Source organism: Echiichthys vipera (genome assembly GCF_963691815.1).
Source record: "Echiichthys vipera genome assembly, chromosome: 13".
NCBI lineage: Eukaryota > Metazoa > Chordata > Actinopteri > Perciformes > Trachinidae > Echiichthys > Echiichthys vipera.
This window is the reverse complement of record NC_139838.1, coordinates 27812959-27840458: the sequence shown is the minus strand read 5'-3', so window position 1 is coordinate 27840458 and position 27500 is coordinate 27812959. Positions and strand designations below refer to the sequence as shown.

General features: G+C 44.4%; 1 protein-coding gene across 2 annotated transcripts in view; it reads left to right on the top strand.

Annotated features, from left to right (window-relative positions):
• The first annotated feature begins 137 nt into the window (after positions 1 to 137).
• LOC310955741 (cell division control protein 42 homolog) overlaps positions 138 to 27500 on the top strand; it is a 36345-nt gene continuing 8982 nt past the window's right edge. The window contains exons 1-6 of one of the 2 annotated variants that reach the window (XM_083925751.1): positions 138 to 221; positions 4009 to 4113; positions 10275 to 10347; positions 11388 to 11497; positions 11831 to 12028; positions 12861 to 13008. In XM_083925751.1, the coding sequence (XP_083781877.1) occupies positions 4009 to 4113; positions 10275 to 10347; positions 11388 to 11497; positions 11831 to 12028; positions 12861 to 12950 (576 nt within the window). In that variant the 5' untranslated portion in view covers positions 138 to 221 and the 3' untranslated portion in view covers positions 12951 to 13008. Of the gene's footprint in view, positions 222 to 4008; positions 4114 to 10274; positions 10348 to 11387; positions 11498 to 11830; positions 12029 to 12860; positions 13009 to 27500 lie in introns of those variants that run through there. The other variant, XM_083925752.1, reaches the window with a different exon arrangement.

Below are 27500 nucleotides of genomic sequence, written 5' to 3'. Positions count from 1 at the left end.
AATGTTTGTTTGTTTTTTTGGGAGAAATGCAAATTCAATAATCCCCTGAGAAGTTGTAAAGTTCAGTAAATAAAGTTTTAAAGAAAACAAACAAACAAACAAACAAACAAACACAAAAGTTCTGTTTCCGGTGTGCGCGCGCCGGTGGAGGAGAAAGGGTGTGTTTTACAGGAAGCACCTGAACGCGGCACAACACAACCAGCAGCGGCTGAAGACACAAGGTAACTGCCCCCGTCACGACCTTTAAATGCGGATTAAAAGATAAATTAAAGATAAATATCATCAGATAAACTTTAGTGTGACTGTCTGTGGCGTCAGGATGCTAACAGCTAACTGTGCTAACAGCTAACCATCCAAACACACGGCTTCCTTTGCTAACTTTGCTAACTTTGCTAACTTCTGCTGCTAAATCTGTGCTCAAAAGTCACCGGTGTCGGTAACCAAGGCAACTATTTAACCAACTATCAGTCAAAACGCATAAAAAGTGTTGTTTTGTTGTTATTTACATTTTAAATTAATATAAAAACAGGCCCCTTTTTCTGCTTTGGGTGTAACTTCACGTTAGCCACCGAGCTAACTTCAAGCTAACGCAGAAACCAAACTTTTTACATCCTTTATAGTTGTTTATAAATGTTTTAAATGACACAAACAAGTGGTGAAATTAATGTTTAAGAGCTTTAACTGTGTGTAAACAAACTGTCAGCCCGCGGAAACAAACATAAAGAGGGTTTTTGTAACTTCTTGCTGCTGGTTTCGATGCGGAAGTGACGGAAAAGTGATGATATCTCTTGGTTTAAAGCTCAAAAACTTTCATTTAATTACATTTAAACCTTCTGTGTTTGGTTTGAAGACTATTTATTTTATTACCTGATGTCTTAGTTGTCAACAAACAGCATTACTGAAGAAAAACCGCATTTAGTTTGTTCCCTACAGGAAAGATAGTAAATAATAGTTTTTAAATTCCGATTTTAATCATTTATTTCATGTTTATTTCATCATTATCTATTTATCTTCATTAAGTAAAAGGATCTCACGTTTGCTTGCATTTCACAATGTGAAGATTTACTTTATTCGGTTCTTTTAATAATTGTAATGAGTTTCGGCTGAAAAATGTGGGGCTGCAAGCAACTAATGATTATTTTCACTATCGATGAATCTGCTTTTGTTCCAGTGGTTTATGGTTCAGCCTTTAACATTTAAGAAAACAGTGACAAATGTCCTTCAAGTGTCTGAAAGTCTAAGGAGATGTCTTGTTTTCTCAGTCCAAAACTCAAAGATATTCAGTTTATTATGACGTGAAACAGAGAAAGCAGGAAACATTGAATTTAACGGTAACAACGTTCTCCGCAAACAGCTTCTCAAACACATGAATTTGCTGTCTTTCTCTGTTTATATCATTGTAAACTCATTATTTTTCATTTTAAGGGAACTGTGCAGCATCACACACACACACACACACACACACACACACACACACCTATCTGAATAATATCCCAGGATAAAATAACATAATAGGGGGAAAAAAGTATAAAGCGTATTAACTTGCGTACACATGGACACACGTTGTGCACTGTTGATTGAATAAAACAGGTAAATGATCCTAATTTTGAGACATGATTAGTGCTGCAACTAACTTTGCTTTTGTTTATATTTATTCATTTGTTGATCATCATTTTCTTGATTATTATTATTATTTCTGGATTAATTGAATAGTGATTAAAATTTCAGAAAGCAGTGAAAAGGTCCCATCATGAGCTCCCGTAGGTGTCTTCTGGTTTAATCTGAGTCAACAGTCAAAACATTGAATAATCCTCACATCTGAGAAGTTTAAAACATCACATTTTCCACATTTTTCTTTCTTTAATTGCCTCTAAGGTTGATTTTACTCTTTAACTTGTGACATATCAGTTCCTCGGCTTCTCGTGAGTCACTGAGTGCCGTAAAAGTTTAAACTTCAGAGTTAATTGGAATAAAAATTGAACCATTAATGAAAGAAATGTGTTGCTGCACGTCCTGTTTTTGGAGACATGCAGTAAAAGAACAACAGTGCGTTTAAAAGACTTTGTTTGCTGATAATCGCAGCTTTTCCCAGAATCGTCCGCACGTGTTTGACTTGTTTTCTTATTTCACACCAGACGAAACAAACTACAGTCGCCGACGCATCGACAGAGCAACAGCACCGCTACAACACAGCCGCACCTGGCCTGAAAATATGGACGAAGCAAAGCTAAAATGACATAAAAAATACATTTCCACCCCATTTATATACATATAAACGCATAAAACCCCCCTCAAGACGCGCATGACGACAACTAAATGAATAAAAAACAAACAAACAAAAGAAAACATTGGGAACTCCCTCAACAGTCCCGCATTTGTCCTTTTTTATGTATTTATTGAACCATCCCCGTCGTCCCTACCGTACAAATCAAACATCCTTTGTTTACACTTTCTTTTAAACGTACTACGGCTTTTACGGTTTCTAATGTTTGTCAAACTGTTCCAAACATTTACTCCACAAAACTGAGACGCTCGTAGATTTAAAGGTTGTTCTTGTGAGGAGTGAATCCTGCAGACACGACCGGAGTCACCGTCGCTGCAGATGACCGGCGAACAGAGTTCAGCCGAGTGCTGCCGCTGCCAAAGGGCCAGACAAAGAGCCAGTGATGGAGTGGCCGCCCATTCCCCTTCACCATTGTCCCCTTAATGAAGCGCCAGCCGGGGTATGTGCGCTGTGGCGTCTGGGCGGTCACAGGATCTCTGTTAGCGCTGTTTCTGCATGACGCTCGGTCTGCTCGCGGACGCTCCTGTTGTCCCCCGGCGACCTGTTACCTGATACGCGCAGGCTGCAGGCTGTTTACGCGCAGCTGAAGCGTTCAGGACTGTCTGGTGTTTGCATACGATGCCAGAAAACACAACAATTCACATTTGAGAAGCCTGAAGCAGTGAACGTTTGACTTTAGCCGGTGACGGTTCTCGTTTGTCCACGTCGTCGTCGTCGTCCCGAAAGCAATTTCAGTCAAAAGCAACTGGACTTGGTTATTTTGTCTATTTATCATCAAATACCTGGATCTCACACCAGTTAGTTGGTCCAGTCCCAGCCTGGTCCTGGTCCTGGTCCAGTCCCAGCCTGGTCCTGGTCCTGGTCCTGGTCAGATGCGTACATGAACTGATGAAGCCTCTTGAATGAGAGGTGAAACGTCTTCCTGACAAAGAACCAAGTCCAGCTGCTTTTGACTGAAGTTGCTTTTGGGGGTAACGTTTGACTTGTTTGCTTAAAAATATACTCAAATGATTATTTGATTATGAAAGAAGTTAATTTTTTGCCAGTCGCCCGTTCAGATCTACTTTTTGTTGAAAGCAGTGATGCTAAAGGGTCGCACTTATAATCTTAAAAGACTTCGAACTCAGGACTGAACGTTAAAGTGTCATTCCGGCACTTTTACGTACAGTCGGCACTTACACACATCAAATAAGCCATGGAGAGTTTTTTCGTGTTGCAAAATGGAGAAATCGCTAACAGCAGGACGTGGCTAACACTGATTAGCTCGGGGCAGTACGGTGAGACCATTCAAAGGTCTTTTTTAACCACTAATGCTGCTGAAAATAACAGCAAACCTCTGCAGCAGCATGAGAAGAGTCTCTACACACAAAACAAAGCGTCATCAGCGTAGTTAGTGAAGCCAGAGTTTATTAAAGAGTGTTTTAAAGACTTACCTACTGGCCCCTGTACCAGCTCCTCTCATAGTAAAGTCCATTACAGTGGATTACCAAAGTCAATCCCAAAGGAAGGAGCCCATTGCTGCTTTGGCCGTAGAGAAGCTCAAAGTGAGAGGTGAATATCTGTGTTCTTGAATAAGTGAGTTATGTAACGCTCACATACGTCATGATTTAAGTTCTAAAAATGCCGCGGTTCAATCCCTGCGTGGCTCTGTTTTTATTTTATCGCTGCTCCTGTCGTCTGAACTGTGCTCTGTGAATAACCAGAGGCTCTCGTCTCCTCCGCAGATGCAGACCATAAAGTGTGTGGTGGTGGGCGACGGTGCGGTGGGAAAGACCTGCCTGCTCATCTCCTACACCACCAACAAGTTCCCCTCTGAATACGTCCCCACGGTGAGTTAAACACCACCAACGCAACAGGCGGCCTCACCAGTCACCGACTCTGTCCTGTCACGCAGGAAGTGATAAATGTCAGTTTGTCTTTTTATTAAACGGAGATAAGAAAAGACGGTCGTTACCCACTTTTGGTTTTACTTTCTCCTCACGAGCGATGTAGAGATTAGATAATCTGGTTTAACTGGAATTCATCATAACAGTCGTCGTCACTGATGACTAAATAAAACCACTTTCTAATAAACTTTCAATAGGAAAAGTTTGACATTTTGGGAAATCACTTCCTGCCAAGAGTTAGATGAGAAAACTGATGTATCAAAAATATCCTGATACATAATTACGTCACTTAAATGAATAAAAACAAGCACACTATAACTCAGATTGCTCAGAAAATCCAATGTGAAATATCTGTAGTTTATATTTTGCACTAATAAAATGAGAAAATGCACAATATTTTTGATTTGTAGCGTATTAAATTCACACTGGAGTGCACAAAAACAGGCTCAGTGTTTACTATAGTATTTATTTATTCATTTATTGAATTACCAGAGAGCTACGTGGACATGTCGTCTGAGATGCTTAGCTTAGCTTAGCATAAAGAGTGGATACAGTGCGAGACAGCTAGCACGGCTCTGTCCAAACACAACCCACACCCTGACGCACTCGACCCAAAGCCAGACCGACCGTGAGCCATAAGAAGATTGATGTATAAAAATATCCTGATACACAATTACGTCACTTAAATGAATAAAAACGAGCACACACTAACTCAGATTTCTCAGAAAATCTAATTTGACATATCTGTAGTTTGTATTTTGCACTAAAGTTGTTAATAAAAATGAGAAAATGCACAATATTTTTGATTTGTAGCGTATTAAATTCACACGGGAGTGCACAAAAATAGGCTCAGTGTTTACTTTAGTATTTATTTCTTCATTTATTGAATTACCAGAGAGCTGCGTGGACGTGTCGTCTGTGCACTTACTATGAAGCCACAGGCAGGAGACGCTTAGCTTAGCTTAGCTTAGCTTAGCATAAAGAGTGCATACAGTGGGAGACGGCTCGCATGGCTCTGCCCAAACACACGCCCGGACGCACCCGACCCGAAACCTTTTTTTTGTGCGTCACATTATTTACCGGACGCCTAATTTTCCCTCTGAATCAATAAACGGTCGATTTATCTGCTGGTGCCGAGGTCGGTCGGTTGACATCTTTGCGTTGCGTTCAAGCGTCACTCTTCTGTCTGAGACCCGTAGTTCTTTGATGTTGGGTCGGTCCGGGCCTTAAACTCACTAATGAGAATGAAAGTGTGTGTGACCGTTACTTTAATTTAAGAAGGTCAAATCAGTGGGATTCAAACACGCGTTCTGTCTAAACGCATACAGTCGTGAAACGCAGCAGTTTGAACAAAAAAGGTTTTATGTGCTGTTGATGAGGATCGCAGCCCTGTGTGTGTGTGTGTGTGTGTGTGTGTGTGTGTGTGTGTGTGTGTGTGTGTGTGTGTGTGTGTGTGTGTGTGTGTGTGTGTGTGTGTGTGTGTGTGTGTGTGTGTGTGTGTGTGTGTGTGTGTGTGTGTGTGTGTGTGTGTGTGTGTGTGTGTGTGTGTGTGTGTGTGTGTGTGTGTGTGTGTGTGTGTGTGTGTGTGTGTGTGTGTGTGTGTGTGTGTGTGTGTGTGTGTGTGTGTGTGTGTGTGTGTGTGTGTGTGTGTGTGTGTGTGTGTGTGTGTGTGTGTGAACATATTTGAAATTCTCGGCTGGTGCGTCTCCGAACGTTTCCTGTCAGATTTCTTTGCTCCGTTGTTTTCTGCTGAAGCAGCACGACAGGGAATCGAACTCTCAGGCTCCGCAGATTTAAAACTGTGGCCCCGAGCGTCGCCTCGGCTCCACTGAACCTGCAAACTCTGACGGGTCTTTCTAGAAAACAGCCGACTGACTGTGGACAGGCAGGACCGTCCTGCTGGAACCATTAAATATCCCTAATGGATGGGCCGCTGCACCGACGGACATTTGCTGAGTAACTGTCTCTCTCTCTCTCTCTCTCTCTCTCTCTCTCTCTCTCTCTCTCTCTCTCTCTCTCTCTCTCTCTCTCTCTCTCTGTGTCTGTCTGTCTCTCTCTCTCTCTCTCTGTCTGTCTGTCTCTCTCTCTCTCTCTCACACCGGAGTATTGCAGAACCAACTGTGCTGACTCAACGTTATCTTCCTCTTCCTGTCTGACTGTCCGTCTCTCTCCCATCAATATCAGCACTGTCCCGACACCCACAATATGTTGACATAGTGTGTGTGTGTGTGTGTGTGTGTGTGTGTATATATTAATAGTTAGAATGTGTCTCTGCGGACAAATATAATATCATGCTTTGTTATTTAATCACAATATGCTGATTAACGGCTCAGCCTCAAACTTAGACGCTAATATGTGCTAATAATGGTAATGGTAAACATGCTAACGACTTAGCTGACGCGCTCGCTGCAAAGTGACACCGCTCCCCGTGGGGTTTAGAAATAATACAGGTGAACTTCATCCTCTGCAGTTATATTTTGATTAATTTCTGCAATATTCTACGTTTCAAAACATTTACATGAGCCGGCGCATCGTTGCGTTCGACTGCGGTACAAAACTATTAATGTTCCACCCACTAGCAACGCACACTGTTAGCTGTCTGAAGACTATTCACTAAATCCATGCGTCCAACACACCTGAAAAAGGCTCTTACACCGTGTACAGTATGTTCAGTGATCCATAGAAAGTATAGTATTGTAATTCCTGACAATCACAGTTGTGTCGCTAATGCACCCAGATATTTGAAATGCACTGTTCTCGATTCAGAGCGATTAAAACTCACAGTAGACGTTTTGATTCATCACATGTGGAATTAGACTTGGAATTTTAAAAAGTGGCACTTTAAAAATGATAATATTGATATTAAAAGCTTTTATTTCTGCACGTCTTCATCCTCCTGCTTGGTTCTGGTTCTGTTTCGTCTTCTCTTGGTTGTGTTTGCGTAGAGTTCATTTTTCCCGTCAGTGCTGCGGCGTGTGGAGCTGCTGAATGAAAACCACAATAAGAAAAATCAGGAGGTCTTCAGGAAGTAATCCCTCAAACACGTCGCTTTATCGCGCTTTAATGTCGCGTCCCAGTTCAAGCTGAGGTCGGGCTTCCTACGGACGCTGGGAACCCTTAAACACTTGAGTTTAATGTGGTGTGGTGGTTCGTTTAAGTGCTTTAAACTCCCTAAAATTAAGGTTTTATATGAGTCAGAGTCTACTTACAGGTTTGAAACGTGACACTTTGTTGGGTTTCCCTTTTAAATTTGACTTTTTTAGTGCAGTTGTTTTTTCTCAAACGTCTTGTTTTGTCCACAACTCAAAGGTTTTCAGTTTACCGTCATAGAGGAGTAAAGAAAACGGTAAATATTCATATTTAAGAAGCTGAATCAGAGGATTTGGACATTAAATGCGTATCAAAAAAGTTGCTGATAAGTTGAATAACTGAAAAATAATCTCTTAATCAACTCATCGATGCAGCTTTAACTTTAAGGTGCTGGAATAATTCAAAAGTTCTTAAATTTGACGCTGGAAAAGGTAAAAGAAAGTTGATTGTATTGTTAAATAAACACAGGTCAGCTCTTTTCCACAGAACCAGTGTTTCGTGATCAGACTGTTTCCAGCAGCTTCTGCAGTCTGAGCTCCGTCCAAACACATTATCATCAACCCTGTGTGTGTGTGTGTGTGTGTGTGTGTGTGTGTGTGTGTGTGTGTGTGTGTGTGTGTGTGTGTGTGTGTGTGTGTGTGTGTGTGTGTGTGTGTGTGTGTGTGTGTGTGTGTGTGTGTGTGTGTGTGTGTGTGTGTGTGTGTGTGTGTGTGTGTGTGTGTGTGTGTGTGTGTGTGTGTGTGTGTGTGTGTGTGTGTGTGTGTGTGTGTGTGTGTGTGTGTGTGTGTGTTACTGAGCGACTAGAAGGAAACAACAATCCTCTGTCGTTCGATGACCCCGAGTTAAATAAAAAACAGTGGCGCTGCATCGATTAATCCATTAGTTCTCAACTGTTTTGATAAAAGATTCATTGTTTTGAGTCGTTTTTAAGGAAAAAATGCAGAATTCTCTGATTTCCGCTTCTTAAAAGTGAATATTTTCTGCTTTCTTTGCTCCTCTGCGACGTCGAACGGTCTTTGAGAAACACTGATGCACATTTTTCGACTCCTCCTCTACGGAGAGAACGGTCGACAGACTCGGCGTTTCCTGTGCGGAGCAGGAGAAGAAGCCGCACATTTCACGGTTGACTGGACCTCGACTTTATGCAAATTAGTCAGTCAAGCACAACGTGAGCTGTAAAACAAGTAGATATAGATTTAAAACAAGAGGTTACAGCAGTGGCGTTCAAATACCGTTTGACTGCTTGTTTGAACGGAGTAACAGAAACGTTTGTGCGCGAGCCGCCATGTTTTTTCCAGGTAGAAGAGGTGATGCACCTCTCACCTGCTTTGGAAACCGAGCGACCCGTGAAAGACATTTCAATCTAGTTTTTGAATTTGAAAAGTGAAATGTTGTCTTGTTGTGGGCTGCACGGTGGAGTAGTGGTTAGCACTGTCACCTCGCCGCAAGAAGGTTCCAAGTTCGCATCCCAGTTTGGGGCCCTTCTGTGTGGAGTTTGCATGTTGTCCCCGTGTCTGCGTGGGTTTTCTCCGGGTTCTCCGGTTTCCTCCCACAGTCCAAAGACGTGCAGGTGTTCGGTTCATTGATGACTCTAAATCACCCGTAGGTGTGAATGGTTGTCTGTCTCTGTTCGTCTCTATGTGTCCTGTGATAGACTGGCGTCCTGTCCAGGGTGGACCCCGCCTCACGCCCGATGTCAGCTGGGATCGGCTCCAGCCCCACACGACCCCGACAGGGACAAGCGGTCGAAAATGAATGACTGATGTAATCTTGTTTTTCATTAGACAGTATAGTACTTATATTTGCATTCACTCCGTTGGCTACCATGTTGTGCACAGTCAGACGTTTTTTCTTCTATTATGAGTTCAGCAGAAACCGTTTCCCCGCGTAAATATACTTGTTTTTCAGCTGTATTTGCATTTGCAAGTGTAACTTTTTATTCGGTCTGTCTTGTTTCAGTTGTGGTTTTAATTCACAGAAGTATTCAGGGTTCGGTGCAGAGGAGACATTTGTGCGACACGCATTACTCGTCCCCTGCTGTGACCCCGCCTGTTTGCATAACGACTGAACAGATGCAGGAGTAAACCTAGCTGCAGTCCATGTTTGTAATAGCTGCTGTAGCTTCCTCTGCTACAGGCTACATCCTGCAGTGTATCTGGAGTCTGTCTGTGCATACGCAGCTTCATTAAAACCAAAGCATGTCTGCGGGCTACGGCGGGCCGCAGCAGGTCGACGCGCTGAAGTCATGCTGTGTGTGTTCGAGCACTCCCTGCTTCTGAGGTTAGCGGGCGTGTCGGGGCTGCGCTGTGTGTTGTGCACGCCAGCGGCCTAAAGGTACGGGAGTGATGAAACAGGAGGGAGGACGGCTCACGGAGAGGTCACCTTTTTACTCAGAGCAGTCGGCTTGTTTACGGCTTCATGTTAAGGGTGTTTACATGTACACAAAAGGGTTTAATCTGGTTTTAAGCGAGGTCATAAAACAATAAAAGAAACAGGGAAATGATTAAAATTAGAGGAAACCTCCTCCTTAAATCACTGAAAGTCCCGCAGTGATGTGAAACCTTGTGTTTGTGTGTCGTGTTGTTGATCTATCTTTGTGGGGACCGTGAGTTTCAGACCTTGACAGAGAAGTGAAGACGTTTTTTTTGTCGTGTCCTCGCTTCTTCAAAGAGTCATTTAGTTTCATAATCATGGTCAGGAAACGTTCCATATCACCGAGGGTCCTTACACATAAAGCACAGAGTGTGCGTGTGCGTGTGCGTGCGTGCGTGCGTGCGTGTGCGTGCGTGTGTGCGTGCGTGCGTGCGTGCGTGCGTGCGTGCGTGCGTGCGTGCGTGCGTGCGTGCGTGCGTGCGTGCGTGCGTGCGTGTGTGTGTGTGTGCCTCTTAAAGATGAGACGTGTACTTCCTGTTTTGTTTTAAAGGACGTCTGAGATCATGTGTCTGTTCCACATGTTTACTTCCTGTCTTTGTGCTCCTCTCTGCCCCCCCCCCCCCCCCCCCCCCCCCCCTCAGGTCTTTGATAACTATGCCGTGACAGTGATGATCGGTGGGGAGCCGTACACTCTGGGGCTGTTTGACACCGCAGGTAAAACAGAAAGTCTGCATCACACAACTGATCCAAACCAAGGCTGCAACTAACATTCATTCTAGATTTATCTGTCCATCATTTTCTCCATTAATCTGTTGTTTGGTTTATAAAAAACCAAGGAGGATGTCCTTTTAAAATGTTTTGTCATGTCAAAGATCTTCAGTTTACGGTCAGAGAGGAGGAAAGAAAACAGAAAATATTCACATTTAAAGGGAAAATCCAGCCGGACGTGGCTAACAGTGGTTAGCTCAGGGCATTACGGTGAAGGCATTTAAAGGTCTTTTTTAACCACTAATGCTGCTGAAAATAACAGCAAACCTCTGCAGCAGCATGAGAAGAGTCCCTACACAGAAAACAAAGCAGCAACAGCGTAGTTAGTGAAGCCAGAGTTTATTAAAGAGTGTTTTAAAGACTTACCTACTGGCCCCTGTACCAGCTCCTCTCATAGTAAAGTCCATTACAGTGGATTACCAAAGTCAATCCCAAAGGAAGGAGCCCATTGGTGCTTTGTTGTGTGTGTAGGGACTCTTCTCATGCTGCTGCAGAGGTTTGCTGTTATTTTCAGCAGCATTAGTGGTTAAAAAAGACCTTTGAATGCCTTCACAGGGCTGCCCGAAGCTAATCACTGTTAGCGACTCACCTGGATTTCTCTGTTAATAGTGCATACACGAAAAAATGTCTTGACGGCTTATTTGCTGAATGTAAGTGTCTAAAAAGACCGTGGGATGATTTTACGCCAGAGTTAAACTTTAAGAAGCTGAAATCAGAGAATTTGACTTAAAGCAAATGTCGATCTAACAGTTAATTGTTTTCAGCCCCAATTAAAAACAAACTTATTAGAAAAATGAAGACTTGAACAAACATCCGCGCGATAAGAATTCATCTAAAATAACAGAAAAAACATTTACTTTTACTTTGATCCATGCCCCATCTGCTAACAGGACCTTGTGCCACCAGGGGGCGACGCTGATTTATCGTCATTACAGTCGTTATCTGTCGTTTTCTCTCGCTGAGCGCTCGTGTGTCTCCCCCTGCAGGTCAGGAGGACTACGACAGGCTGCGGCCCCTCAGCTACCCTCAGACCGACGTCTTCCTCGTCTGTTTCTCCGTCGTATCGCCTTCCTCCTTCGAGAACGTCAGAGAGAAGGTGAGTTTGCGTCGTACGTTTTTGTGTTCGGCTCTGGGTTTTAAACACGGGCCGACGTAAAACGGCGTAAGAGATTCATAACTCGCCCAAACAATTTCCCATATGTTTACATAAATATTGTCTTTTTTCAGGTGGTACAGGAGTATAAATGAATGTTAGTGATGATAACAGTAGATTTAATTAAATACATTAATAAGTAAAAATAAAATAAACCTCATCCACGATCACCAAGAGAGCAAAGACTTAAACCAACGCCGACTTTGAGCTTGGGGAAGTTTAATTCAGACTCCCACATTAAACGTCTTTACCTTCTCCGCCCGCGTCTCTTCACAGTGGGTGCCGGAGATTTCACACCACTGCCCGCGGACGCCCTTCCTGCTGGTTGGGACGCAGGTGGATCTGAGAGACGACACCAACACTCTGGAGAAACTGGCCAAGAACAAGCAGCGAGCTCTGACCTGCGAGAGCGGAGAGAAACTGGCCCGGGAGCTGAAGGCCGTCAAATACGTGGAGTGTTCGGCTCTGACACAGGTAACGCACACGCGGAGGAGGAGTCCGTGTAAAGAACACTTGGATTTTAATGTGGTGTGGTCTGAAATCGCTTGAGGTTGTTGAGGGCGCACTCACACTGTCCTTCCGCACCGGGCCAAAACAGTTTTTATGGGTCAAGCCTGGTGCGTTTGACCAGTGTGAGTGCAACCGTACCGTGCAAAACTGCGGCCAGCTGGTCGTCCACGACATAGAAAAAAGAAGGAGGGACCATGCGCGGACATTTAAAACAATGGCGGTGAAAGGTTCACGTTGGTGTGATGCGGAGGTGGAGTGTTTACTGCAGATTTGGTCGATGAAAAGATTCAAAAACAGTCGACAAGACGCACAAAAACTCCGAGGTCTACGGAAAGATCTGGAAACAAAGCCACGCATCGCCATGACGTCATCAATGCGTGTGACGTGTTACGGCGTGATGACGTATAGGCAGCAAGAAGCATTCTCCGAGGCCCAGGTAGTGTGAGTACAAACGGGCCAGGAGGGGGGGACAAGGACCCTAAAGCACGGGGCGCGGTGCGGAAGGACAGTGTGAGTGCGCCCTAATAGTAACGTGATGACGTCATCGCAGCTGTTTTTAAAGGGTAAAAGCTCAAAAACATCTGAATTGATGTGCTGAACAATTCCAATAGTCAGTAAACTGTTCACACTGCATAGACACTGAAATTCACCGCAGCTGGAAGGGGCTTGAAAAGTGCTGGACTTTGACTTTGGAGAAGGAGCAGGAACGCTGTCTGATTTCATCACAGCTTCTCTTTAATGACTTTTCCACCTCAACATCTTGTGTTTTCTCTCCTTCTTTGTCTTTTCTCTTCAGAGGGGACTGAAGAACGTGTTTGACGAGGCCATCCTGGCCGCTCTGGAGCCTCCGGACAACAAACCCAAGAAGCGCTGCGCCCTGCTTTAGACGCCGCAAGACGACGAGGAGGAGGAGGAGGAGGAGGTGAACGGAGGGAAGAGATGAACCCAGCAGGGGGAACAGAGGGAGGCAGAAGGGAGAGGAAGAGGGGGGGGGGGGGGGGTTGTGTGGAGGTAGACGCGTGTTTAAACAGTGCCTTCAGCCGTAGAGACTTAACGTGGGCGTGGCGTTGGAAGAGACGGGCTCTCGACGGACTTTATTTCACCATAGATTAACGTGTCGACTCTAAAATGACTAACACGGGAACAGCACTCCTTACTAACCAGGAAACGGGGCTTTAATCACAGGAGGACGCAGGTTTGAGCTAAAGAGACGCATCAGAGACAGAAACAGAGGATGGAGTCGCGGTTACAGCGGAAACCGAACGCCACATTTCAAGTCACACGTCTCTAAAGTTGGATAACACAATAAAATGTGTGTAAAAGATTTGTTTTGGGGTAAAGAGGTTCATAAAGACTGAAGCTGACGGAGGTTTTCTCACTTATAACTGATGCAAACGTGTCTGAACTCACGGTAACGTTAGAAAAATCATTCTTTAATACAAATATAGGAGCTCAGTGTTTCACCTTTGCTCGGTGCAAAGCAGGTTGATGTTTATTAATATGAATATGAAATTATTAAGCAGCCGCCGGTCTGATTAAAACCACGAGAGCAGGTGGAGCAAAAATAACGCTGTTTTTAATTTAAAGAGACGTGAAAACGTGACCCGGCTCTGTGAGCAGCTCCCCCTGCAGCTCAGAGGACCACCGGGGGTTCAACGGTCACACACACACACACTGGCGGTGACTAAGCTGACTACGTCCTCATCAGTGGATCTCTCATTAGAGCTGAAGCAGACTGAAAGACGGCGTGCACGCGTGTTCATGCAGAAGTTAACGATGCAAGAATCTGACATCACGAGCGAGGAGCGAAGTTTAGCGCGAGAATGCACTTTTTTATCTGGAGTGTAACAAGGTCACGCTTCAAAGTCACACATTTTGTTTAAAAACACTCACATTTGCACGTTATGAGATCTTTTTAAGGCTTTTACACATCTGGGAGTTTTTTCAGTCTATTGTTTTGAACTGTAGTTTTTTACGCATGGAGGAAACGATGTAAGTGTGTTTTTACGGAGCGAGGTCGATTTCCTGAGATTCGGCACCGTGAAACTAAGGAAACGCAGACGCTCCGTAGACCTCGACAGCAGCGCACACCAGATCCACTCCTTCCGCGCTGACCTTTCACAATAAAAGCCCCAGACTGCTTAGCTGCTGAGCTGATCTGGCACATCACCGGTGTGAATATGAGCAGGCGAGCGTGCTGCGTAAAGGCCTTAACTGTCTTTGCTAAAGTGCTTCCTGTGCCGTCACGCTGCCTTTTCTCTCGGCCGTCTCACTGCGGACACGTCGCAGCCGGAACTCCAGCCTCACAGCAGCAGCGTGAGGCTGGAGTTCGGGTGGAGAGACAAACAGAGGTAATAACAAACAGACGATAGCCAGGGGGTTGACGGGTAATGTGTCGTCTTTCGTTCTCCGTGTCGACTGTTCACCTGCGTGCAGCCAGAGCGCGCTCAAACGTGATTGGTCGACACTCGTCGGACTACAAACAGAAACCAGGAAGCTTCTGCTCCCCAGACCTTGTCCCGTGGCCTTAAGCTTCTACGTTCATGTGCAGAATCTGTTTCTATTAGTTTCAAACGAACTCGAGGGTGCCACGTGTGTCAATATCAGACTCTGAGGAATTTCGACGCCCTGGGAATGAGAACAGGAGGGAAAGGAAGTAAAAATGACTCTAAAACAACTAGAAATGCCTTAATTTCACTGCAGCATCAACACCTGACTTTACCTCATTATTCAACTCTTCCAAACTTCCAGCAGTCGACTGTAAAAGCCTTTAAAATGTCTCTTTTTCCCCTTTAAATCTGTTAATTGACGTCTTTTTTTAACTTTCTGGCTGAGACGTGAAACGGTCAGAGCGTCCCTTGTTTATCTGTTTGGACTCCACCTGTTGTTGTTGTTGTTGTTGGGGTTTAAACCTCGACAGACGTGCCCTCCGTGTCCTCACCCTGTCCCCCTTCGCTCTCCTTCAGGTGGGACTTGAACCCCGCCAGTCGCCCCGCTGCGTTAGCCCCTCCCGGAGGCCTTAAAGGGGAATAACCGCTCAGTTTAAAGCTTCATCTGTGTCGTCACTCGTGTGTTTGGGCTCGAAATGAACCTCGACTGAACCCCGAAATCAGATCAGTCAGACTTGAACCTATGACGTCGTCAGTTCAACCTTCTTTACGCATCTTCATAAGAGCGGTTTGAGGGTTTTTGTCCCCGTTAGCTTTGTTTTCTGTCGCTAAATTAAAGAACAGAACCGTGACCGTGGAGTATTTGGTGATGAACTGTGTTGATTGTGTAATAGTGAAAGTCCTGAGCCACAGTGAAAACAATTTAAACCCTTAAACTGAGAAAATTCCCCTTTAAAGGAACTCAGATTCCACTCTACCTGTTGTTTTGCAGATGCTTTTATTCTGCTAACGTACGGATGATGACATAATCTAAGTATTATATATATTTTCTTTGCTCCTTCCTGTTTCTTGGGAACAATATTTTTATTTTGGACACTTGAGTTTTTTTTTGGATTTCTTTTCTTTTTAGACGTTTTTACTTGACGGTCGAGTGCCAACGGTTTCAGAGTGTCACAGACTAAACGCTCCTCGTAAAACGCTTCCACGGGCAGGAAACAGGAAGTAAAAGCAGCCGAAGCAATAACGACGCAGCTCTGCTCCGTGTGGGAGCGAGCGCTGGGAGTGGTGGGTGTGTGGAAATAATAAAATCAGTACTTGAATGTCGTTTCCTCGTGACTTTTTCATTTATTTAAACTGGTAAATGGACTTGGACTTGTACATAAAGCGCCTTCCTAGTCTTCTGACGACTCAAGGCGCTTTCACGGTGTTTCACATTCACACTGATGGCGGTGGACGTCTAATGTAACCATTCACACCACATTCACACACCAGTGCAATTTGGGGTTCAGTGTCTTGCCCAAGGTCACTTCGATATGCAGACCGGGGGAGGTGGGGATCGAACCGCCAATCTCTCGAATGGAGGACGACCCACTGAGGCACAGCCGCCCCCACATTACATTTGGGGCCGTTTTCCTCTTCATTCCTCCTTTTTTTTCTCTGCATTTTTCTCTAGTTTGAATAAAAACGGACTTTTCTTCAAACAAATGCACAAAATAATAAATAATGAGCTTTATTTTGAAAAATCTAACAGTTTTGTTGTTAATGGTGAAAAAAAAATCCTCAAACTTGAGTTTTGTGTTTGTTTGGTTAAAAAATACAGTTAACTTTCTTATATTTAAGAAATGTTTCCGCAGTAAAAGAATGCAACTTAATGGTGTTTCACAAAAATGACCGTCAATGGATAACGCTTTCAGATTAAAGGAACGTTGCTATGGTAACGAGTGGACGGAGTGAATATGAGACGACGCGTTTGTAAACAATAACGTGTAAAACTGAACTTTATTCACCTGAAGAATTAGTTTCAGAATAAAACAGCGTTCAACTTAAGATGCAACAAAACATAGAAGACGTTTTACTGTCTGCCAACTTAATGGTCTCCTTTAGTTGTCTAAACTTAACCGTCTCCTTTAGTCGTCTAAACTTAACAGTCTCCTTTAGTCTAAACTTAACCGTCTCCTTTAGTCGTCTAAACTTAACCGTCACCTAAACTTAACAGTCTCCTTTAGTCATCTAAACTTGACAGTCTCCTTTAGTCGTCTAAACTTAACCGTCTCCTTTAGTCGTCTAAACTTAACAGTCTCCTTTAGTCGTCTAAACTTAACAGTCTCCTTTAGTCATCTAAACTTGACAGTCTCCTTTAGTCGTCTAAACTTAACCGTCACCTTTAGTCGTCTAAACTTAACCGTCGCCTTTAGTGACTAAACTTAACCGTCACCTTTAGCCGTCTAAACTTAACCGTCTCCTTTAGTCGTCTAAACTTAACCGTCTCCTTTAGTCGTCTAAACTTAACCGTCTCCTTTAGTGACTAAACTTAACGGTCACCTTTAGTCGTCTAAACTTAACCGTCGCCTTTAGTGACTAAACTTAACCGTCACCTTTAGTCGTCTAAACTTAACCGTCGCCTTTAGTCGTCTGAACTTAACCGTCTCCTTTAGTCGTCTAAACTTAACCGTCTCCTTTAGTCGTCTAAACTTAACCGTCTCCTTTAGTCTTCTAAACTTAACCGTCTCCTTTAGTCGTCTAAACTTAACCGTCACCTTTAGTGTCTAAACTTAACCGTCTCCTTTAGTCGTCTAAACTTAACCGTCTCCTTTAGTCGTCTAAACTTAACCGTCACCTTTAGTCGTCTAAACTTAACCGTCACCTTTAGTCGTCTAAACTTAACCGTCTCCTTTAGTGACTAAACTTAACCGTCTCCTTTAGTCGTCTGAACTTAACCGTCTCCTTTAGTCGTCTGAACTTAACCGTCTCCTTTAGTCGTCTAAACTTAACCGTCTCCTTTAGTGACTAAACTTAACCGTCTCCTTTAGTCGTCTGAACTTAACCGTCTCCTTTAGTCGTCTAAACTTAACCGTCTCCTTTAGTCGTCTAAACTTAACCGTCACCTTTAGTCGTCTAAACTTAACCGTCACCTTTAGTCGTCTAAACTTAACCGTCACCTTTAGTCGTCTAAACTTAACCGTCTCCTTTAGTCGTCTAAACTTAACCGTCTCCTTTAGTCGTCTAAACTTAACCCTCACCTTTAGTCGTCTAAACTTAACCGTCTCCTTTTGTCGTCTAGACTTAACCGTCACCTTTAGTGTCTAAACTTAACCGTCTCCTTTAGTGACTAAACTTAACCGTCTCCTTTAGTCGTCTAAACTTAACCGTCTCCTTTAGTCATCTAAACTTAACCGTCTCCTTTAGTTGTCTAAACTTAACCGTCTCCTTTAGTCGTCTAAACTTAACCGTCTCCTTTAGTCGTCTAAACTTAACCGTCTCCTTTAGTGACTAAACTTAACCGTCTCCTTTAGTGTCTAAACTTAACCGTCTCCTTTAGTCGTCTAAACTTAACCGTCACCTTTAGTCGTTTAAACTTAACTGTCTCCTTTAGTGTCTAAACTTAACCGTCTCCTTTAGTCGTCTAAACTTAACCGTCACCTTTAGTCGTTTAAACTTAACCGTTTCCTTTAGTCGTCTAAACTTAACCGTCTCCTTTAGTGTCTAAACTTAACCGTTTCCTTTAGTCGTCTAAACTTAACCGTCTCCTTTAGTGTCTAAACTTAACCGTCTCCTTTAGTCGTCTAAACTTAACCGTCACCTTTAGTCGTTTAAACTTAACCGTCTCCTTTAGTGACTAAACTTAACCGTCTCCTTTAGTCGTCTAAACTTAACCGTCTCCTTTAGTCGACTTAACTTAACCGTCTCCTTTAGTCGTCTAAACTTAACCATCTCCTTTAGTCGTCTAAACTTAACCATCTCCTTTAGTCGTCTAAACTTAACCGTCTCCTTTTGTCGTCTAAACTTAACCGTCTCCTTTAGTCGTCTAAACTTAACCATCTCCTTTAGTCGTCTAAACTTAACCGTCACCTTTAGTCGTCTAAACTTAACTGTCTCCTTTAGTGTCTAAACTTAACCGTCTCCTTTAGTCGTCTAAACTTAACCGTCACCTTTAGTCGTTTAAACTTAACCGTTTCCTTTAGTCGTCTAAACTTAACCGTCTCCTTTAGTGTCTAAACTTAACCGTTTCCTTTAGTCGTCTAAACTTAACCGTCTCCTTTAGTGTCTAAACTTAACCGTCTCCTTTAGTCGTCTAAACTTAACCGTCACCTTTAGTCGTTTAAACTTAACCGTCTCCTTTAGTGACTAAACTTAACCGTCTCCTTTAGTCGTCTAAACTTAACCGTCTCCTTTAGTCGACTTAACTTAACCGTCTCCTTTAGTCGTCTAAACTTAACCATCTCCTTTAGTCGTCTAAACTTAACCATCTCCTTTAGTCGTCTAAACTTAACCGTCTCCTTTTGTCGTCTAAACTTAACCGTCTCCTTTAGTCGTCTAAACTTAACCATCTCCTTTAGTCGTCTAAACTTAACCGTCTCCTTTAGTCGACTTAACTTAACCGTCTCCTTTAGTCGTCTAACTTAACCGTCTCCTTTTGTCGTCTAAACTTAACCGTCTCCTTTAGTCGTCTAAACTTAACCGTCTCCTTTAGTCGACTTAACTTAACCGTCTCCTTTAGTCGTCTAAACTTAACCGTCTCCTTTTGTCGTCTAAACTTAACCGTCTCCTTTAGTCGTCTAAACTTAACCATCTCCTTTAGTCGTCTAAACTTAACCGTCTCCTTTTGTCGTCTAAACTTAACCGTCTCCTTTAGTCGTCTAAACTTAACCGTCTCCTTTAGTCGACTTAACTTAACCGTCTCCTTTTGTCGTCTAAACTTAACCGTCTCCTTAGTGACTAAACTTAACCGTCTCCTTTAGTCGTCTAAACTTAACCATCTCCTTTAGTCGTCTAAACTTAACCGTCTCCTTTTGTCGTCTAAACTTAACCGTCTCCTTTAGTGACTAAACTTAACCGTCTCCTTTAGTCGTCTAAACTTAACCATCTCCTTTAGTCGTCTAAACTTAACCGTCTCCTTTTGTCGTCTAAACTTAACCGTCTCCTTTAGTCGTCTAAACTTAACCATCTCCTTTAGTCGTCTAAACTTAACCGTCTCCTTTAGTCGTCTAAACTTAACCGTCTCCTTTTGTCGTCTAAACTTAACCGTCTCCTTTAGTCGTCTAAACTTAACCGTCTCCTTTAGTCGACTTAACTTAACCGTCTCCTTTAGTCGTCTAAACTTAACCGTCACCTTTAGTCGTCTAAACTTAACCGTCTCCTTTAGTGACTAAACTTAACCGTCTCCTTTAGTTGTCTGAACTTAACCGTCTCCTTTAGTCGTCTGAACTTAACCGTCTCCTTTAGTCGTCTAAACTTAACCGTCACCTTTAGTCGTCTAAACTTAACCGTCACCTTTAGTCGTCTAAACTTAACCGTCTCCTTTAGTCGTCTAAACTTAACCATCTCCTTTAGTCGTCTAAACTTAACCGTCTCCTTTTGTCGTCTAAACTTAACCGTCTCCTTTAGTGACTAAACTTAACCGTCTCCTTTAGTCGTCTAAACTTAACCATCTCCTTTAGTCGTCTAAACTTAACCGTCTCCTTTTGTCGTCTAAACTTAACCGTCTCCTTTAGTCGTCTAAACTTAACCATCTCCTTTAGTCGTCTAAACTTAACCGTCTCCTTTAGTCGTCTAAACTTAACCGTCTCCTTTTGTCGTCTAAACTTAACCGTCTCCTTTAGTCGTCTAAACTTAACCGTCTCCTTTAGTCGACTTAACTTAACCGTCTCCTTTAGTCGTCTAAACTTAACCGTCTCCTTTAGTCGTCTAAACTTAACCGTCTCCTTTAGTCGTCTAAACTTAACCGTCTCCTTTAGTCGTCTAAACTTAACCGTCACCTTTAGTCGTCTAAACTTAACTGTCTCCTTTAGTCGTCTAAACTTAACTGTCTCCTTTAGTCGTCTAAACTTAACCGTCTCCTTTAGTCGTCTAAACTTAACCGTCTCCTTTAGTCGTCTAAACTTAACCGTCTCCTTTAGTCGTCTAAACTTAACTGTCTCCTTTAGTCGTCTAAACTTAACCGTCTCCTTTAGTCGTCTAAACTTAACCGTCTCCTTTAGTCGTCTAAACTTAACCGTCTCCTTTAGTCGTCTAAACTTAACCGTCTCCTTTAGTCGTCTAAACTTAACCTTCACCTAAACTTAACCGTCTCCTTTAGTCGTCTAAACTTAAACAATACATGTCTTATTACTGTTAATCATGTGTGTGTGTGTATAAAGTATATACACACACACACATAATGTAGTTCTACCCCGTACGGCTCACTCTTTGTGTGTATTTTATACATTTCTCTGCTTTATGGTTCGATGCCAAACTGCATTTCAACATTTCATAAAGTTGAATTTAATAAACTAAACATTTAAAAACTATAATATCAATAATTCATCATGAGCAGCAAACAGACATGGTTCATTATCACCTGTTTGAGTCGACGCACCACAAGAACATCTCTTTAATTTGCTCGTCCGTTTTCAAGCGTTTGCTTAATAACGTGTTTTTTTCAGACGTTTAACAAACAACAATAATCTCAAAGTGAGTGAAATGAACCAGAATCATAAAAACCTTTAAAGTCCCGCGGACGGGCACATTCACCGCAGTCACCGCAGCGACAGAAAATTACTAAATAAGGTCGAAAATGGCAAAAATAAGCAATAAAGTCCAATTTAAAAAGGGAGGAAATGGAAATAAACATATGTACGTGTTCACATGATGTAGTGCAGTTGTAATAAAATAATATGGAATAGTCAAGTCAAGTCAAGTCAAGTCAGTTTTATTGTCAAAAATTGCAATATGTATGACATACAAATGCAAAAAATGAAATTACAGTCCTCTCAGACCCAGTGCAATCAGAATATACATACAACATAATAAAAATAATAAAAATATACAAAGAGTGAAAAATATACAAAGAGTAAAAAAATGTAAAGTGGCAGTGGATTGTAAAGTGAATAGATAATAATAATAATAAATAGACAGTAACAGTGCAATGACATTTGTTGAATTGAGGTAGAGCGGTATTGTTCATTAAAGTGAGGTAGTGCAGTGAAGTGCAAATAGCAGTTAGAGTCCGAGTTCAGATGTAATGTGTGTGTGTGTGTGTGTGTGTGTGTGTGTGTGTGTGTGTGTGTGTGTGTGTGTGTGTGTGTGTGTGTGTGTGTGTGTGTGTGTGTGTGTGTGTGTGTGTGTGTGTGTGTGTGTGGGGGGGGGGGGGGGGGGGGCATGAAGTCAGATGACGGAGGGGAGGGGAGGTGTAAGGGTGGCTGTGGCAGGGGGCAGAGTCAGAGGGGGGAGGGGGGGCAGAGTAGGGAGGGAGTTGAGTCTCCTGACTGCCTGGGGGCAGAAACTGTCTTTTAGCCTGCTGGTTTTTGCTCGGAGACTCCGCAGTCTCCTCCCCGACGGCAGCAGGCTGAAGAGGCTGTTGGAGGGGTGGGTGGGGTCACCTGCGATCCTGATGGCTCTGCGGGTGAGACGGGTGTTGTAAATGTCCGACAGGGGGGGGAGAGAGACACCAATAATCCTCTCAGCTGCCCTCACGATGCGCTGCAGAGTCTTGCGGCAGGACACGGTGCAGGCGCCGTACCACACGGTGATGCAGCTGGAGAGGATGCTCTCGATGGTGCCTCTGTAGAAGGTGTGCATGATGGGGGTCGGGGCTCTTGCTCTCCTGAGCTTGCGGAGGAAGTACAGGCGCTGGTTTGCTCTCTTGGCCAGTGATGCTGTGTTGTTGCTCCAGGACAGGTCTTCAGAGATGTGCACTCCCAGGAACTTGGTGCTGCTCACCTGCTCCACTGCAGCACCGTCGATGGTAAGTGGAACATGCTGGGAGTGCCGTCGTCTGAAGTCCACAACAATCTCCTTCGTCTTCTCCACATTCAGGCGGAGATTGTTGTCCTTGCACCACGTGGCCAGGTGGCTCACCTCGTCCCTGTAGGCGGTCTCCTCATCGTTGCTGATGAGACCGACCACAGTTGTGTCGTCCGCAAACTTGATGAAGAGGTTGGAGCCGGATGATGGTGTACAGTCGTGGGTCAGCAGAGTGAAGAGGAGGGGGCTCAGCACACACCCCTGGGGGGCCCCTGTGTTGAGCGTGATGGTGCTGGAGGTGTTGCTTCCAACTCGAACTGCCTGTGGTCTCCCTGTCAGGAAGTCCAGCAGCCAGTTGCACAGGGAGGTGTTGAGCCCCAGCTGACTGAGCTTGTGGGTGAGCTGCTGAGGGATGATTGTGTTGAATGCTGAGCTGAAGTCGATGAACAGCATTCTGACGTAGGAGTCTCTGGTCTCTAGGTGGGTGAGGGCTGAGTGGAGAGCGGTGGAGATGGCATCGTCGGTCGAGCGGTTGGACCGATATGCAAACTGGAAAGGGTCCAGGGTGGGGGGGAGGGCAGACTTGATGTGTTGCATGACTAGCCGCTCGAAGCACTTCATGATGATGGGAGTGAGTGCAACCGGGCGGTAGTCATTGTGGCAGGTGGGGGACGACTTCTTCGGGACCGGGATGATGGTGGTGGCTTTGAGGCACGTGGGGACAACAGCCTGGCTCAGTGAGGTGTTGAAGATGTCCGTGAAGACATCTGTGAGCTCCTCAGCACAGTCTCTCAGGACACGACCAGGAATGTTGTCGGGACCCGGGGCTTTGCGTGCGTTGGTCCCTCTGAGGGATTTCCTCACGCTGTCTGGGGATAGCGTCAGCACCTGGTCGCCGAGAGGTGGTGAGGTCTTCTGTGCCGGGGTGCTGTTGTCAGCCTCGAAGCGAGCGAAGAAGTCGTTCAGCTGGTCTGGCAGAGTTGAGGAGTTGTCACAGGTCTGCGAATAAATAAATATGAGTAAATAGTGCAAAGACAGAAGTGACTGTGCGTGTTGCACGGTGCAGGGTACGGGCTGAGGGGTCTGTTGGGAGCAGTGCTGACGGTGAGCACCAGGGGGCGCTGCGGCCCTGCGTCAGAGCGCGGCCCCGGGGGGATACAGTATGTAAATGACCCGGGCTCATTTTGATTGGCAGACTAAAATGGATCCTTCAGACGTGGCATGGAGGCTCGCGCTCCTTTGTCTGTCTGCGGTGAAACGCAGCGAGGGAACCGTTAGAAAGAGAAACGCGCTCACCCGTCGCTCTCCTCCTCCGGCCCCTCTCACCCGTCTCCCATCATCCCCCTCTCTCTCTCTCTCTCTCCCTCTCTCTCTCTCTCTCTCCTCTGGCTCTGGTTGGAGGTCTGAGCTCCTCTCAGCTCAGGTCGTCTCCCCTCACAGCAGTTTCTTAACCGCAGTGCTGATTATTGCAACGTTATCGAACGCCATCCCCGCTGCGGCGTGCTCATCCTGCGGCATTGTGGGTATCTGTGAAGACAATAATCTGCCAGGTTACTCAGGTGCTGGGACAAGAGACACACACTGGTTTGAAGCTCTACGCAAGAACAAAGTCCGCGTTCTTTTTGAATAAATACAATTTAATTATCAATAAAACGAGTAAACACGACGTTTCCTTAAGTAAACACATTTAAAAGGTGGTTAAATCATAATGAACCACAGGGGGAAGCAGCCGTGGAGGGAGTCAGGACTCATTTTGATTCATATTTTGTTTTATTTTGTGCAAAACATTAACTTTATTTTCCATTTTTGCGCGTAAATGTCACAGAACGGGCTTTTTATGACCTCAGCAGCATCATGGTGCGAAGCTAAGACACACTTTAGTCGGTTTAGGTGTTAAAATAACGTCGTTCAGGCCTGAAAAGTTTATATAATAAACATTATTTGTGTTTTGACAGACAAAATAAAATCCAGTACACGTATAAAGTGTACGCACGTCTTTGTGACAGTGAAATAAAAGGTCACACACATTTAAAGGTCAATAAAAACGCCAATTAACTCAAAATTAAAATGAAATGAACAGATGCTCCGATAAAAAGACGATAAGTCCGAATTTAAAGCTGCATTCTCTCTAATGTCCACTTAAAGCTGCATTTTCTCTAATTTCCACTTAAAGCTGCATTCTCTCTAATGTCCAGCAGGAGGAGACTCCACTTAAAGCTGCATTCTCTCTAATGTCCAGCAGGAGGAGACTCCACTTAAAGCTGCATTCTCTCTAATGTCCAGCAGGAGGAGACTCCACTTAAAGCTGCATTCTCTCTGTCAACTTAAAGCTGCATTCTCTCTAATGTCCAGCAGGGGGAGACTCCACTTAAAGCTGCATTCTCTCTAATGTCCAGCAGGAGGAGACTCCACTTAAAGCTGCATTCTCTCTAACGTCCAGCAGGGGGAGACTCCACTTAAAGCTGCATTCTCTCTAATGTCCAGCAGGAGGAGACTCCACTTAAAGCTTATCTATCTATCCGTCTCTCTCTCTCTCTCTGTCTCTCTCTCTGTCTCTCTCTCTCTCTCTCTCTCTCTCTCTGTCTCTCTCTCTCTCTCTCTCTCTCTGTCTCTCTCTCTCTCTCTGTCTCTCTCTCTCTCTCTCTCTCTCACACACACACTCATGCAGAAGAAACAGAAAATGAAACTAATAACTGTTCAGAAAACAACAACGATGATGTGTTGTGTGATGATGATGATGAAGATGAAGATGATGAGGATGATGATGAAGATGAAGATGAAGATGATGGGGTCCACTGCCGTGATCCCACTGTGTATATGTGTTAATGTGACCTGGAGCAGGGTTAGCGTTAGCGTGGTTAGCGTTAGCGTGGTTAGCGTGGCAGATAAAGATTTTATTCTCGTGTGTGGAAACAGAGCGACATAGATGATGATGATGAATCATCTTCATCGTGTTAAAACGGTTTAAAGGCTCCGTCGTTTGAGTCATTTAGTTTTTTTGCAGCCTCAGCGAGTTTGTTTTTGCTCCGTCTGAATATTTTTGGATCCATTATCGAACCTTTTGAAACAAATGTTTAAAGTTTCTCCTGTAGTTTTTGTTTTTAAGATCATTTTCTAAACATTTGATAACTTCTCTGTGTTTTAACACCGGGGTAAAGATGTCAAACACCAGGTAACCGGGGGAGTAACAGCTCAGTGCAGACGAGACACTTCACTAAGTTCAGTTTGAATCAGTGCAACTTATTGGATTTGTTTGGCGGCCATCTTGTCTTGTTGCTGATTCAGCCTCTGACACTTTGACTGCTGTCTGTCCCAACACGCCTCGCTCTCTGCTGCTCGCTGCTTCGCCTGGTGAATATTATTGGATGTCCATCTGACCTCATTATAAGTAGGTTGCCACGGGCAACCAGCTTGACGAAGAAGGAGGGGGGAGGAGGGGGGTAGAACAGTTGCATCATGGGATAGAAACCTGACCTCTCTTTTTTTTCTTTTCCTTTTTTTTCCTCCTCCCTCGTCTCACGGAGGGGCGCACACGTGCACACATGCAGAGCGTGCACACATGAAGAGCGTGCACACATGAAGAGCGTGCACACATGCAGACGTGCACACATGCAGACGTGCACACATGAAGAGCGTGCACGCATGCAGAGCGTGCACGCATGCAGAGCGTGCACACACAGTTAGCCTAAACAAAGATGCAAGAACCGGTTTCTTTATTCAGACTCTGGACAACAAACTGACATTTGTGTGTGTGTGTGTGTGTGTGTGTGTGTGTGTGTGTGTGTGTGTGTGTGTGCGTGCGTGCGTGTGTGTGTGTGTGTGTGTATCTTGAGTGTAGTGTTGAACTTTGTCATTTAAACTATGAACAAATCTGATAAAATGAAATACTACTTTTGCAGGACGCAGGTTTAAAACGCACAAAACTGTTAAATTACTTCTTTTATGGTTTTGTTTATAAAACGAGTCACAAAGATCTCGACCGACGTCCCCACATGTCCCGCAAACCGTCCAAAACCCCAAAATAAGTCTGTTTGTGGTCATTTGAGTGTGGGTGTAATCTTTTAGGTTCAACATATCTTCATCAACAGGTTCGTGTGATATCTTTAAAAAGTTTAGAATTTTTTTATGTCACGAAAATATGAAGTTTTTATTCAACACTGAGGGATCGAGAGTTCGGATACGACTGGTTGTGGTTAAAGTGACTGTGTCCAGGACACGACGTAGGACAGGGCGCAGGACACGTTGCAGGACACGACGTGGGACACGACGTAGGACTCATTGCAGGACATGACCCAGAACACGACGTGGGACACGACGCAGGACACGACACGACGCAGGGCAGGACGCAAGGTACGACGCAGGAAATGACGTAGGACGCGGCGCAGGACGCGTCGTAGGACACCACGTAGGACAGGACGCAGGACACGATGCAGGACACCACGTAGGACACGATGCAGGACACCACGTAGGACACGATGCAGGACACCACGTAGGACACGATGCAGGACACCACGTAGGACACGATGCAGGACACCACGTAGGACACGATGCAGGACACCACGTAGGACACGATGCAGGACACCACGTAGGACACGATGCAGGACACCACGTAGGACACGATGCAGGACACCACGTAGGACAGGATGCAGGACACCACGTAGGACACGATGCAGGACACCATGTAGGACAGGATGCAGGACACGATGCAGGACACCACGCAGGACACGACACAGGCCACACCGCGGTCACATAGGTGAGTTCGTAATTGTATCGTAAACTACCAAGACAGAAGTCCCTGAACCACCTCCTCCTTCTTCTTCTTCTTCTTCTTCTTCTTCTTCTTCTTCTTCTTCTTCTTCTTCTTCTTCTTCTTCTTCTTCTTCTTCTTCTTCTTCTTCTTCTTCTTCTTCTTCTTCTTCTTCTTCTCTTCTTCTTCTTCTTCTTCTTCTTCTTCTTCTTCGACCACAGAGTGTTATAAACGCCATCACACACGAGTACCACGGAGCATGAGCGGCTGTACTCACACATGGGCTCACTCGGAGATTAAACATTAAACTAAACATTGAACTAAAGAAGGGAGAGCGTTGTTGTTGTTGTTGTGTTGT